Source organism: Gracilinanus agilis, chromosome 2 (assembly GCF_016433145.1).
Source record: "Gracilinanus agilis isolate LMUSP501 chromosome 2, AgileGrace, whole genome shotgun sequence".
In the NCBI taxonomy this organism is placed as follows: Eukaryota; Metazoa; Chordata; class Mammalia; order Didelphimorphia; family Didelphidae; genus Gracilinanus; species Gracilinanus agilis.
The window spans coordinates 698,837,907-698,851,867 of record NC_058131.1 but is presented as its reverse complement, the minus strand read 5'-3'; the positions used below and the strand labels follow the sequence as shown (position 1 = coordinate 698,851,867).

General features: G+C 59.6%; 1 protein-coding gene across 1 annotated transcript in view; it reads left to right on the top strand.

Moving 5' to 3' along the window:
* MGMT (O-6-methylguanine-DNA methyltransferase) overlaps positions 1-8,344 on the top strand; it is a 209,821-nt gene extending 201,477 nt beyond the window's left edge. Inside the window, exons 4-5 of the mRNA XM_044659189.1 lie at positions 3,376-3,515; positions 7,509-8,344. Coding sequence (XP_044515124.1) covers positions 3,376-3,515; positions 7,509-7,640 — 272 coding nt within the window. The 3' untranslated portion in view covers positions 7,641-8,344. The remainder of the gene's footprint in view (positions 1-3,375; positions 3,516-7,508) is intronic.
* Positions 8,345-13,961: the final 5,617 nt, after the last annotated feature.

Below are 13,961 nucleotides of genomic sequence, written 5' to 3'. Positions count from 1 at the left end.
TGCCCCATTTACTAGAAAAACTAGACCTGAAGAACACCCTGAAGGACCAGCAGCATCCCTGAGAGCAGAACACAAATGTTTATTCTTAAGGAAAATGATTCTGTTGCCTGGAATTTGCCTTTGTATTGGGAGGAGCCCGAGGAGGGCCATATTTATTCTATTTATTATCCAGTCCATTCCCTGGTCAGCGGATGCTCCCCGCTCCGAGGTGTTGCTGTTTCACGGCTTTAGAAGCTTATTCCCAGACCCTCATTTTACCTTCAAACTTCAGCAAAGACCCCGCCCCAAGTATTAAAATGAGTGAGAAAAGATGCTTGCCAGAGCTGAGGTCTTAAAGCTTCTGCTTCCCCGGCGGGGCCCCAGGAGAAGAGGGTCCCCGCCCCAATTCCCCCCTCCCAAGACCCCCCCCCGTCTGAATGGTGGCCGAGCTCGCTGGGCTCCTCTTCTGGGGCGCTCCACGCCTGGTGGCCTCACATGGAGCTCCTCCGGCCCTGGAAGGCCTTCCTCGGCGGCCACCTAAACCGGTCACAGCGCTCAGCAGAGGCGCCGGCCAGAGGCTTGGCTTGGCTCTGATGTGGGGAGGCTGAGCTGACCACACCAACTCCGGAGGGCCGTTGGAGAGTCTGGCCTGGCTCAGCCCGTCTTCCCTTGGGGTGGTCTTCGGCTGCTTCTCTCAACATTCACGTCCGTCTCCCTGAAAACAGATTCTGGAAACAGACCAGGCGGAGCTCCTCCGTGTCTGTCTCCCGTGGGCGCGTGGGAGGTGCTGCGGTTCGGCCCACGTGTGGCACGTAACGAAGGCTCAGACCACGTGCGAGATCGAGGGGAACCCCGGCCAGAACCGCCCATTGTGGCCTCTGCGGGCAGCCTAGCCTCGGGAATCCGGCGGTCTGAGTTCAAATCCAGCCTCACATGCATTCTTGCCATGTGACCCTGGCTAATGAGCTGCAGAAGGGATGGCCGAACGCTCCAGCATGTTCGCCCAGAAGGCCTAGAGGCGCCCCGGGGAGGCCCAGGCAGGCATGACGGCTCCAGAGACCCCGGGCGGGCGCTCCACGGACTCGCCTGCCCTGGCCGGCTCTCGGACAGAGCCAGGATGCGCCGTCAGGAAGGCTGCCACATCCCCGGCGGAGGCGTTTCACCCCCTCCCAGGCTCGTCTGTCCGCAAAATGGGGAGAACCGGCTGCTGTCGGAGCACTTGAGATGTCCGAGCTGGGCCAGCCGCTGTCCTGCCTCCTCCGTGCAGAGGAACGTGGGTGCGGGGCCCCCAGGAGCTCCTGTCCTGGCAGGGGAAGCATCGAGGAGCCTGTGTGAGGCTCCTACCAGGCTCCTGGAGGCCCCGGAGCCCGAGGAGGGGTCCAATGGGCGGGGCTTGGGCCACGTCAGAGCTCTGAGCACTCATTCCCCAGCCGGGAATCCCCAAGGATGGAGTTGTGGGGCTGCCTCGAAGCCCCAGAGGTCGGCACTCCCCGGAAGTGGGTGCCAGTCCCCCCCCCCATGCCCAATGGCTCCCTTTCTGGAAATGGCTGGGCCGTCCTGTTGGGCATTTTCAGCCGCTCTAGAGAGCCCGTGAAAAATTCACCGGGCGGCCAAGCGGGCGTGCTGGACGTGGCGCTCCTGCAGGGAAGCACAGTGGCGTTCTTGGGCCACTCCAGAACTTGGCCGAGGCCTTCCCAAGCAGCCTGATGGCCGGCTCTCCAATGAGGGTGTTTGGCCTCCGGCCATCGCTTCTTGTCCCCGTTCCTCGCTCTGGTTCCATTTGCACACAGACTCGGCATTTTATTCCTGCAGGTTTTGTGAAGTTCCAGGTTCCCCTCCTGCTGGGTCTAACCTGCCTCCTCCTCTCCCTCTGCCAAGAGAAACACAAACAAAACCGGCCGGCAGTGGGAGCGAGCGGGCCGGAGCGAGCTGGCGGTCGGCCCTGGCTAGCGGCTGTGGCCGGCTCCATGTGCCGCCCCTGGGTGGGGACTGTTTTTTGCCCAGGACAGAAATTCCCTGAAAGCAGAGAGAGCAGGAGGGTGGAGGCCCCTCTCTGGCCCCCAGAATGGGCCAGAACCGGCCAGGCCTTGGATTTCCCCAGGGCCCCGAGGNTGGCCCCCAGAATGGGCCAGAACCGGCCAGGCCTTGGATTTCCCCAGGGCCCCGAGGATGGCACTCGGTAAACAAGCCCTGTTTGCCCGAGGAAACCCTGGCAGCCACGCGGCAGGCCCACCACCCAATGTGCTAATGAAGCAGCTCCCTTAATGTGGTTTCTTCAGTTAAATTGATTCATGAATTTTGAAGAGAACATTATCTAATGAATTTTCTTTGAATAGAAAGCAATTAAAAGGACAAATCAGTCTGATTAACCCCCCAGTCACCCCGGTGCCACAAATGGTGTACAGTTGGAAATTATATCATAAAAACTAGAGCACGGCGCTATCTGCTGCCCCCTCCTAATCCGTGTAAATGGAGGAACAACAAAGTTAATTTCTTTGATGACCCTGTTCTCATATCACCTGGATTATGCTGATGTTTAATTTGCTTAATGTTATAATAAAGACTAAACAGGGTTTTTGCCAGGGAAGTGATTAGCGTTCTCTTCCGTTCAGAAGTGATTTTTATTATTTAACACACATGCGGCAGCGGGTGGCGCTGCCCTTCCAGAACACGGTCCTATTGGACCACTTTGGTACCGAGCGGGATCCAGGTGGCATCGTGGCTGGAGCGAGGGAGCTGTGTCTCTGGGGGCCCCCTGGGTTAGAGTGGCTCCAGCCCCTCCGAAGCCCCGGGGGTGCCAGGAAAAGGACCCCAGAGTGTTGGCGAGGGCTCCCCCCCACTGTGGGGCAGGGGGCATCTCCTCTGCCAGCTCGGTGCCACCCAGGGGGACGTCCTCAGACACTTGTGTATCTGCCACTTCGGCCCAATGAAGAGCGGCACCTTTGACTGTTGGTCAATTAAAATGGGAAGAAGGTTATTGTCTTTTGGCCACCTGTCCATGGAGGGGGGCTCCAGGAGCCAGGGTCAGGCCGGACTGTAGAGCTCCTTCCCCTCGGCGTCCCCACCCAAGCTGGAAATGAACTGGCAGACGTTGGATCATTTCTCCATCCCCGCTGTTGGAGGGGCCCAGTGTGAGGTCATCAGAGGCCCAGCCAAGAGAGGGCCCAAAGGGGAGCCCCTCCTGGGGGAGGAAGGGCCCAGGCTGTGCCCCCCATCTTGCCCCCAGGGGAGGCAGAGAGGCTCTGCCCACCATCCTCCTCTCCTTTGAGCCTCCCCGGGCCTCAGCAGAGCTGGCTGGAGTTGGGGGACAGACGGCGGCTCAGCGTCGCAGCTCTTTATGGCCTTGTCATTGGTGCCATCGGACAGTTCATGCCATTCTCCCCCTTTCTCTTCCAGACTCCTTCAGAAGACGGGTGTTGTACAAGCTGATGACGGCAGTGAAATTCGGCGACACCGTTTCTTACGGACAGCTCGCGGCCCTGGCAGGGAACAGTCGCGCGGCCAGAGCTGTGGGGGGCGTCATGAGGCACAACCCGGTAAGGAAGGAGGCCAGGCCGGGGCTTTGGGGGCCACTTTTCTGTCCTGGGGGAGATCAGAAGTGTGCCTGCTTGCCTGGCCATTAATCCCTATTGGGGGTGCCTGTCCCCCAGATGTCAGGGCTCTGGGAGTCGAGGGGAAGGCCAGTCTCTTATTCCTCCCACCGATCTGGCAATGGTCACATCTTTGTCAGGCACTGAGTGGTGCCAGGAGCTGGGGATCCAAGGACAGGGACGAGGCATTAGCCGGCCTAGCTTTAGTGGTGTTGGGTTGGCAGAACACCCGATGGGTTCTCTCCTTTTTCTTTCATACTGACCCCAGGGGTTAACCCTATTTTACAGATAAGGAGACTGAGGCACAGAGAAGTGACTTGCCCAGGGTCACCAGGTCCTTCACTCTCCTGGACCTCCTGGCCCCGGGCAGTGAGCTTATGTTCAGCCAGGCAAACCAGCAGCCACATTTAGCAGTGGGCACTGCGTAAAAATAAAATTCCTGAGTCATCTAGAGAAGAGCCATGAATGTAGCAGCCTGTAGCATGCCTCTGCTGGCCACCGGCCCCGCTTGCCTTGTCTGTGTCTGTAGAGACCCATGTACGTGTGTGGGGAGAGCCTCAGACACGTATGTGGGCTCTGGGGGGAGGTGGACCTGGTGGGGTCCTCATAGTTGGGTCAGACCCCCCAGAGAGGGTGATGACCGGTCCGTGGCACCTGGCACAGGGGCATCTCCCATTAGCTGAGCTGGGGAAGGTGCCAGGCTCGTCTGTCTCGAGGAGCGTCTCTCTCGTTCTTGCCAGGGGTCGGGGACGTTTCTCGACTCGGTATTCCTCGAGCTTCACATGTGGGGCAGGTCCAGAATCCTACCACGGTGGGCCCCAAGAGCCAGGTTGGTGGCAGCTTTTCTCCTTCCCCTGCCTTGGGCACCTGATGCCTGGCTCTCCCTGCCTTCAAGAGGGCAGATGACCTGGAGCTGACCAGCATGGAGGGCATGGCCAGGCCGGAGGCTGCAAACAGGCCCAGGCCTGGGAAGGTGGGAAAAGCAGCCCTTTGAGGCACAGAAGGCCTCGGGTACTCTGTAGAATGTGCTGAGGACCCAGTGACAACCCAGGAAACAGGCTTCTGTCTGAGTCATGCCCTGAGAACACACCAGGCATTCGGGACGGCTTTCCCCGACACCGGACAAACATCTCCAGTTAGGTAAAGCCATGAGATGGGATGGGATCCCCCAGATCAGACCAGCCTTTAAGCCGGGATTGCTGGAGCTCCGCTCTCCCTCCTCAGCACCGCTCTGCCCCCGCTGCTGCTCGGGATGCCAGGCTCTGCGCCTCAGAGCAAAGCCAGGCACGTTTCTGGCGCTGGCGGCGACATCGCCATCTGTGCAGAAGTGCCTCCTCAGCCTCTGAGCCTCCTCTCCGCGCGGCTTCCTCAAAGATGGCATCTCCACTTCCCTCTTCCTGTCCTCGGGGGCTGCAGGAGCTTCCCCAGAGATGGCGTCTCCACTTCCCTGTTTCTGTCCGCAGAGCCAGCGGGAGCTTCCTCAGAGATGGCGTCTCCACTTCCCTCTTCCTGTCCGGGCCGGCCCTGCTTCTCTCCCTGCCCACCCCGCAGGCCGCGGGCCTTGCTAGGCCGGAGCATTGACCGCCCACATTGGCCAGGATGCCGCCAGCCCGCGGTGCCAGGCAGAGTAATGGTGCATTTCAGAGAAGATGGAGAAGGAGGGGCTGCGGCGTCCCGGAGCCGCCCCGTTTCGTGCCATCCTCGGGCGGCTGCCAGGAAGCTCGAGAGCTGCCGGCGCACGTCACGGGATTCGTCGAGTGGAGGAGCCGGACGGAGAAGCCTTCAGCCAAGCCCGGCCGCCGGCTGCCATGGCCGGGGTTCCCTCCTGGGCCAGACTCTCTCCCCTCCTTTTCCCAGACACGTTCTGGAGGCGCCCCTTTATCCTGGCCCGCCGGAGCGCGTGGGACTGAGGAAGCAGGACGGAGGCTCTGCTGGGCTCGGGCGGCCGAGGCGTCCCCCTCGCACTACGCCGGGGCTGTCGGGCGTTTGCCCAGAGGGGTGTCGGGGCTCCCCGGGATCTGGGTACCGAGGAGGCTGCGAGCTCCTTCCCTCCGGGCTGCTGCCTGAGGAGACGCCGCGGCCCCGAGCTCCCCTTGATGCCCTTGGTGGCGGCTTGGGAAGGCTCTGATGTTCTCCCCTTCGGGTGCAGAACCGAACCAGAACATGGCACCGCTGCCCGGTGGCGGCCCGCCCCGAGTCAGAAGAGCGCTCAAGCTCAAAGCCGCCACTTTGTACCCCAGCCTGAGACGGCCTCCCCACGACGGCTGCCCCGTGTTGACTTCTGGGCTGGACGAGGCCTGGACCGGAGAGGCCGGGGGGCCACTTTCCCCGGATGAGCCTTGCAGGGACGCTCATGATCGCCGCCAGAAAACACCGAACTTCCAGCCTGGAGACGAGGGAAGGGGGGGCTGCTGCTGCTGAGAGGGAAACGGGGACAGGGAGTGGGGTGAGCCCCACGAGCGAGTGGGGAGCCTCGGAACCGTCGGTGAGTGAACGGCAGCCAGCATTCCCTCGCAGAGCCGGGGGGCCCGGACCACCCGATGGCTCTTCTCTTCCTTCTCTCGGGCTGGTCGTGGAACCCCAAAGCCTCCACTGGACGGCTGGTTTCCTCCTCGTTCGAGGGAGAGAGCCGGAATTCCTGATGTCCCCCTTCTTACGGCCCGAGGAGTCGGGTTCCGTCTGGGCGTCCCGCCATGCTGTCCCGCGTTTGAGCGTGGATTGAGGCCCGGGAAGGCGTCTCTTGACTTTCCCTTTTAAGTCAGAATTCTTTGCTTTCTGCACGGGAACGTGAAAAGAGCCCCCTGGGACCCCCACCCTGCTGCATGGCTCCATGTTCTTCTCTGGACCTCAGACACCGTCCGATCAGAGACTTAGAACGGAAGGAAGAGCCTCAGACCGACTCTGCGTGACAAATGGGGGAGCCGAGGCCGGGGAGGCCGAGACGTCTAGAACCCGAGCGACGAAGGGACTTGGGAGGCTCCGGTCCAGCCTTCCTCCCACCGAGGAAGGCGCTAAGGCGAGAGACTGCGGCTCCCTCGGGGTCACCGAGCGGGTCGGTGGCAGCTGCTCTGGAATGATCCCGAAGCACCAACTCAGTCTTTTTGGTGGAAGAACAAGGCTTTCCCCCTCCGGTGGCACAGAGTTTCCATGATGAAAAGTTGGGGCTCTTCTGAAAACGAAGGCGAGATGCCCATCCCCCGTTTGAGCCCCTCTCGCCGGAGGCCGCATGCAATGGGGGCTTAGCCCGGATTATTGGGGAGGGGAGAGCCGGCACTTCTGGAAGGCTCAAAGGCTTTCGGAGCCTTTTCTGGGTGTCGGCACACTGGATGGAGAAGTCGGGGCTCCGAGGCTTGATGTAGATGCCGATGGACCCCTGAGCTGAAGAAGGACGGAAAGCCTGGCCTTGCATCCACTGCCGTTTCGAATCCAGTGCCCTGGGCCTCTCTGGCCATCTGAGGAGGCCTCTGGACCCTTCTCAGCATCCTGTTTCTGAAAATATAGAAAATAAAGTACACACGATTCCAAAGAGCCAACTTGGGCTCTCTCACCTCAAGATGCGTTCTGTGATCGCTCACCGCGGGTCCGGGGGATGGGCTCGATGGCTTCTACCCCTTCCTCCCTCCCCGGGAGGGAGTCCACAGGCCAGGCTTCGGCTCCTACGGGGCCCAAGGGGCTCACAAATGCCGTGGTCCGACACCGAGGTCCTCCATCCTTGTGTGCCGGCCCGTCCAGCAGCCCCTGGTAATGGTAGCCTCACCTCACATGGGGGCTTCTGAAGCTCAAGGGGCTGGGAGGCAGGGCCGATGCCCGGGCCCCCTCTCACCCCACCCCCTTTAAGCAAAGCTGGGCATGCCTGCGTCACCCGGGGACCCGGCGCCATCCCCACTCTGCCAGCCGTGCGTGGTCCCAAGCATCACCGCCTCCATCCCTCTCTTCCAGGTCCCCATCATCATCCCGTGCCACCGCGTGATCTGTAGCAGCGGAAAGACGGGCAACTACACGGGAGGAGTGGGCGTGAAGGAGTGGCTTCTGGAGCACGAGAAGCCCCTGAAAAGGAAGGGGGCCAACTAACGCTGCTGCCCACCACCGCCGGGCCAGCCCGGACCCCCGCCTGGCAGCCGGATCGCCACACACATCCCCAGGCAGAATTCAGCGTCTGGGGGGCGGGATGAGCGTGGGAGGCTTCCACAGAGAGGATGCAGCCTCAGGGGGCAGCGGGCCAATATGGGGTGGGACCCCGAGGTTAAACAAGCAGCCTGGCTCCTGGGGGGCCCCACGCCAGGCCCCCTTTCTGGCAGGAGCCCGGCGCCTAGCATCGGCGCCTCTATTTTGTTCCCATCTCCAGCCCTGTTTTTGTTCTATTTTTAATACCCATTAAAGCAAGGGTAAGGGGGGAGCAGGACCTGGAGGGAGAGGTGCCGCTGCCCCTCGAAGGAAGCATCTGGCGTAGCGAGGGGGCAGAAGCTGCCACCCGGCCCCCCTGGTTCCTGCTCCCCTCGTGTTTGTGCAGGCTGGAAAGCTGTCCCTCTGCCAGGATCGCTGCCCAGATTCCCTGCTTGCTTTGCTGTTTTCCATAAACAGCTCCTAATGCCCGCTCGGCGTCCCTCCCATTCAGAGCCCGCCTTTTCCCCATCCTGGAGAGGGGAAAGCAATGGTGGCCGAGGGCCCACTCGGACTCCTGTCCCCCGAGGAGGCGGCGGTGCCTGGTGTCCTCCCTGCCCACCTCCTTCTGCGCAGGGCCCAACCTTGGGGTGAATAAAGCTCTCTGGCTGCCAGCTCCCGCTTGTCCAGTCTCTGCTTTGCCCCCCTCTAGACCGTGCGAACAAAGGCAGCTCTTGGGATCTCCCGGGCTGGCACTGCCCAGAGGGGGTTCGGTGGCAGGACGCTGGCACTCTTTGGGAGAAGCTCAGCCCGAGAAGCTGATCACACTCACTGCCAGGCTTTCCCGTCACTGAGAAGCCTCCAGACGTCGGCTGCCAACTGCGACATCCTCTTGGTTGGCAAGCTGTCATCTGGGCATGGAAGAGGGCAGGACCCAGGCACCAATCGAATGCCTCAGGAGGTAGAGGGAGAAAGTCCACTGCCCCCACAGGGCCCCTCCAGCTGGACTCTCGGCCAGGCTTCCTGGTGACCAGGTCAGCCACAGCCCAAATCTAGAGGAATTTGGCTGCGTCCCCGGAAGCCCGAACCAACAACCTGGCCTTACGGGGTGCAGGTCAAGATGCCGGAGCCCCCCGGCCCCCAAAGGGCTGGGATTCCAGAGCTTGCCTTGAACCTTTCCTCCTTCAGCCCCAAATAAGAGGATGAATTGTCCTTGGCTGGAAGAGGCCCGCTCTCTGCCGTGGGCAGCCTCTGCTGAGTGCCCCTCTGGGCCCTGGGCACGAGCAGAGTGCAGTGGGCATTTTTCCTACTTCTTTGGGGGGCATGAAGAGGGCTGGGCTGCCCTCGAGTTCCCTTCTGGGTCAGAGGTGCCCACCCAGGTGCGATAGGGAAGTGCTGCTGGGCACAAAAGGGAACTCCCCGAGGCCAGCGGCCCAATGCCTGGCGGGAGAGGTCTTTGGGGCCTGGACGGGAGCCACAGGAGGGGCTCTGCAGAGCCTGTGTCTGGTCGGCTCAGGCCGGCTGTCTCTTCTCTGGCCATGGGCTTTCCAACAGAGGGCACTGTAGTTTAGAAGAATGACTGCGGCCTCCACAAAGGGTGGACGAGACCCTCCCTCTCTGCAGACCCCTCCTCTGCTAGAAGTGAATGGAAAAGGAGCCACAGGCAGACTCTCCAAACCGCCTCCTTCCCAGCATCTCAGCCAGGCAGCCCCAGAATTGGCTCTTGAGGAATCCCTGGGGGTGAGGGGGGGGCAGAAGCTGAGCTCCCCCGGCCTCACCAGAAAGGGCCCAGAGCACACGTGAGGAGGCGAAGGACCTCGGTGTTCCCAGAGAAAAATGGCTGTGTAGGTTGGGCTGGCGAGGGGGCCAGAGGATTCTCCCTCCCCCACCAAGGGCCCAGGAGGCGGGTGCTATGGAAGGGTTTGAGCAGATTCTCTGCCTGAGGAGGAGCACAGACACACAGATTAAGCCTTAAAAGGACCTTAGAGGGGCCTTAAGCCACCCCCACCACCCCCCATTTTATCCCTTCCAGATAGTGGCTTGTCCAAGGTCCCAAGGCAGAATCCTTCTGATTAGGATTCGGTCCTGTGGCTCCTGGTGCCAAGCTCTCACCCCTTCCCAGGCCCTTCCCTGGGTTCTGGGTGGCCAGGAGTGCCAACAAGACGGCAGGCAGCCCTGGTGGTCCAGACAGCTGAGTCTGAGGGGCAGCTTCCACCAAAGTGACGGAGCACCTGCCCACGTCTCAGCATCCCTGGCCTCGTCCTTGCTGCACCCTCATGGAACCACTTTCTCTAAGGTTTTCCTGCCCTGGGAGGTGCCCTCATTCCATGCCTTGCATGGCTTGGGACAAGCCCGGGACTCCCGAGGACCCCCTCCTGGCTGAGGGGATGGGAAGGAGCCCCAGAAGCCTCAGGAGGACCCCCAAAAGGTCTGTTTCCAAATCCGGAGGAGAAACGCAAAGGCACGAGAGCCACATTTCCCCAACTCAGGATTGGGTTCCACTCACCGATCAGGTTTCCTCCCTCCGCCTTGGAGTTGGGCGAAATGCTGACACGGAGACGCCGGCAGGCAGGGCAGCTGGCGCGGCGGCGTCTGGTGCCAGCCCGGGCTGTGTTCACCCGCTTGTGGGGAGTGTGATAGCAGAAGATTCGGAATAGAACTTGTTGGGGGGCTGCGTTTTTAGGCAATGGGGCCCTCGCCCGTGGAGAAGGCTGAGGTTGCCAGGGGCTCTTGGCCCGCTTTCCCCCAGGGCCAACAAAGCTTTCCCATCCAGTCCCCCCCCAAGGGGGCACGAGTCTCCAGCCACAAAAGCAGCTAAGCTTTTGGGAGGCCTGCTGGCCCGGAATTAGGGGAGGACTTTCCCCTGAGGCAGCAGCAATTAGAAGATGCTTCCTAGCTGCGAGACCCTGGGTGAGTCACTTAGCCCCTGTGGCCTCGCCCTCACGCTCTTCTGCCCTGGGACCAGTCCCCAGTCTTGTTTCTAAAACCGAAGGCAAAGGGTTTTTAAACAGTAAAGATAATCCTGAGTGAGAATATTGAACAGAGAAGGACCAAGACCCGTCCCATGGGGGGTGGGGGAGATCGTGGGTGACAGGACGCACTCTGGGAAGCAGAGCAGGAAGGCTGCCCGCCTGATCTTTCTCTCTTCCCCAGTTATTTCGAGGCTGCCCTGCCTCTTGGGAGGTGCGACTGGCGGCACGATCCAGGTGAAATGTTGGCTAATAATGACGTGCACAAGGACCGCAGCCTCGCTCCTAATTTCTCTGCCTTTTATAGCTTTCTACTCTAATAGAACGCAGAAAGGGATGGAGAGCCACAGTTGGAGTAAGGCGGACCTGGCTCCAAAACAGCCCCAAACATGTTGCCGTCTGTGGCACCCTGAGGCAGAGGGGTTGAGGGATGGCCTCGGTTTCCCCATCTGTAAATGGGAATTAACATTGGCCCCTGCTCACAGGATCTCAGGGAGGCTCAAGGGAAGCCACTTCCACGCAGCACTTTTGAGCGGGGCAGAAAAAGACGAATCCCGTTACTGATTTTGTCCTCAGTGGCGCCGGGTTCAACGTGGCCGTGCACAGCAGATGAGATGCTCCATGTCTCTGCGCTGGCCCTCAGCACCGGCATCCTCATCGCTATTCGCCATTCTGGAATAAGAACACGCTGCGTTTCTGTCTAAACTTTCTCCTTGTTTCCCAAAGGACCAACGAGCACTCGTGGTCCTTCGCCGTTACCTCTGAAAATAGAGAATAAGAATAAACATGGAGAGAGGATCAGAGACAGAGAGAGACACAGACAGACAGACAGACAGACAGAGAGAAGGGGAGAGAGATTGCTTAGAAACTTAAGCGCAGTAATCCGAGGGGAGTCCAGGAAGATTTATGTACTATTTCAGGAGTAATTGCTCAGTAAAATTCTTGTCGGAATGTAAAAATCCTTGAAGAATTGCGTTCCCAGATTTAATTGTAATCCCTGCCCGAATCCGGCAAAAACATAATAGCGTTTGAGCCGACAGCCCCTCGGCCGAGGCTCTGCGCAGTGCCCCCAGCCCACCCCTTCCTCATCCTCGCTGCCGCTCCTGGAATGGCGGCCCTGACAACAAGGAACGTGTTCCCGCCCCCGACTTCAGCCATGGTTGCCATAGGCGGTTCTTGGGGAGCGCTGGGCGGGGCAGCCGTGATGTGGGTGCCGGGCAGAATGCCCACTGCTGAGGGCTCCTTTTGTTCGGACAGAGCGTGTAGCCCGGGAGAGGAGGGGGCACGCAGGGGTGATGCATAGTGTCTGATTTATTTTCCTTCAAAGAGGATCCCAGAAGGGCAGTGAGGAAGCCGTCCCCCCTCGGTGCCCAGCCGTGTGGGTGGCAGCCTTGGCTCTTTCCTCTAATCTCATAGGTCAGTCAGAGGGGCCGCCTGGGGCGGGGAGCCAATGAGGGTGGGCGTTCTTGGCCCCGCCCAGGCCTCGGGCGCTGGGGTAGAAGTTGGCATTGCGCAGACTAGCATTCCGCCTGCTTCTCTCCTCCTGGGTTTGGGGGATGCTGAGAGGGAGGCCGAGGGACGTAACGTGGGAGTGGCAGCTGCAAGCCAGGCCCGGCCACTGGAGAAACCGCAGGTCCGGCCTGGCCTGACAGGGCGGAGGGCAGCAGGCCACAGGCTTCTGGACCGAGTGGCTCCAGCCGCAGACAGACGGCACACGTCTGGGCTCCATCAGCCCGGCCGGCTCCGACAAGGATCTTTCTATCCTAGTGGGAGAGTGGATAAGCGAGGTGCGGAGGGTCGCCAGGAAGAAGGTGAAAATTGACGGGCGCGCAGGGCCCCGACAGGCCTTTGATGGATGAAAGGATATTGTTAACAAGCCTTTAAAGGTTCTCATTAATGGCTGTTTTTTTTTTCATTGAAAAAGAGGCACAAAAAAAAAAAATACCACATGGACAGTAATGAAGATCGATCCTGTACAGTAACTTATCACTGGGGGAGGGGTCCAGGAGGGGGGAGGGGCCGCCTCTTTCAGCATCTTCCTTTCAGGCCTAATGTCTTCACTTGTCTTTGTCTCTACTCCAGGGCCCTGATCCTGGGGCAAAGCCTCACCGAAGGATGCTTGTGTACACAAGTGAAATGGTTGGCTTGGATGGATGGATGGACAGATAGATGGATAGATGAATGAATGAATGAATGAATGAATGAATGAATAAAGTGAGATATGCCCAGGCTGGTTTTTGATGACTCGGGTTTGTGAAGTTCTGGCAGCAAAGAAAGGGCCCCCAAAACCACTGACCTTCACAGCCTCAGTGAGGGGCCCTCGCTGCCCCAGAGAGGTGCTTGCTTGGCTCAGCACGTTTCTTCCCAGTTTACACAGAGATCTCTCCTCTGGAATCCCCGGCGGAGTTTGGAGGAGCCCACAGTCCTCCCCACACACGCTCACATGAGCACTGCCAGCCAAACCCACCTCCAAAAATAATAATCCGCATGTTTCCCTCCTGCTAAAAAGCATTTGTTTCATGTTTCCGAGCAGGCAACAAGCTGGCTTCCAAATGTTAAACTCAAATCAAGAAAAAGCCAGCAGAAAACAATACCAGCATCTAACGCTGACCGCCAGGCACTGGGCATTCCCTGTTCAGCTCCCTGTGACTCCTTAGGAAATGGAGTCGCTGGGAGCGGAAGGCCTGGGCCAGCCTGCCGAGGGGGAAGCAGTCGCTGAAGAGCAAAAGGAAGCTGCTCCAGAGCCTCGGCCTGATGTCACGTCTCGTGAGGGCCCTCCTTACACCTTTGGGGGAGACTCAAGGCAGTGCCAGGCCTCGTGCTAAGCCCTAGGGATGCAAAACCCAAACTTGCCCTCAAAGAGTTTAGAAAGCCTACAGACAACAATATACATATAAGAGATAATAATTGGAAGCACTTCTAGAGAATTTTAAGGTCTGCAAAGCACTTTACAAATATCTCATCTGAGCCCCCCCCCAACAACTTTGGGAGGTAGGTGCTATTAGTATCCCCATTTCAAAGCAGAGGAAACTGAGGCAAAGAGAGACTAAGTGGCTCACCCAAGGTCACATAGTGAAGTGATAGAGAGAGGATTTGGCCCTAGGTCTTCCCGACTCCAGGTCTAGAACTCTACCTATTACACCACCTCATGGGCCCCATGATTTACCCTTTGAACAAAAACAGGAGGTGAGGATCCAGGCCACTGGCGGTCACCCATTTCTCTAAGTGGGGCTGGATACCTCCTTGTGCTCTGGCTATCTTCCCACCCACCCACGATCCACTCACTGCAGGATTCTCGTGCTCCAAGAGCGGCCTCTTCATC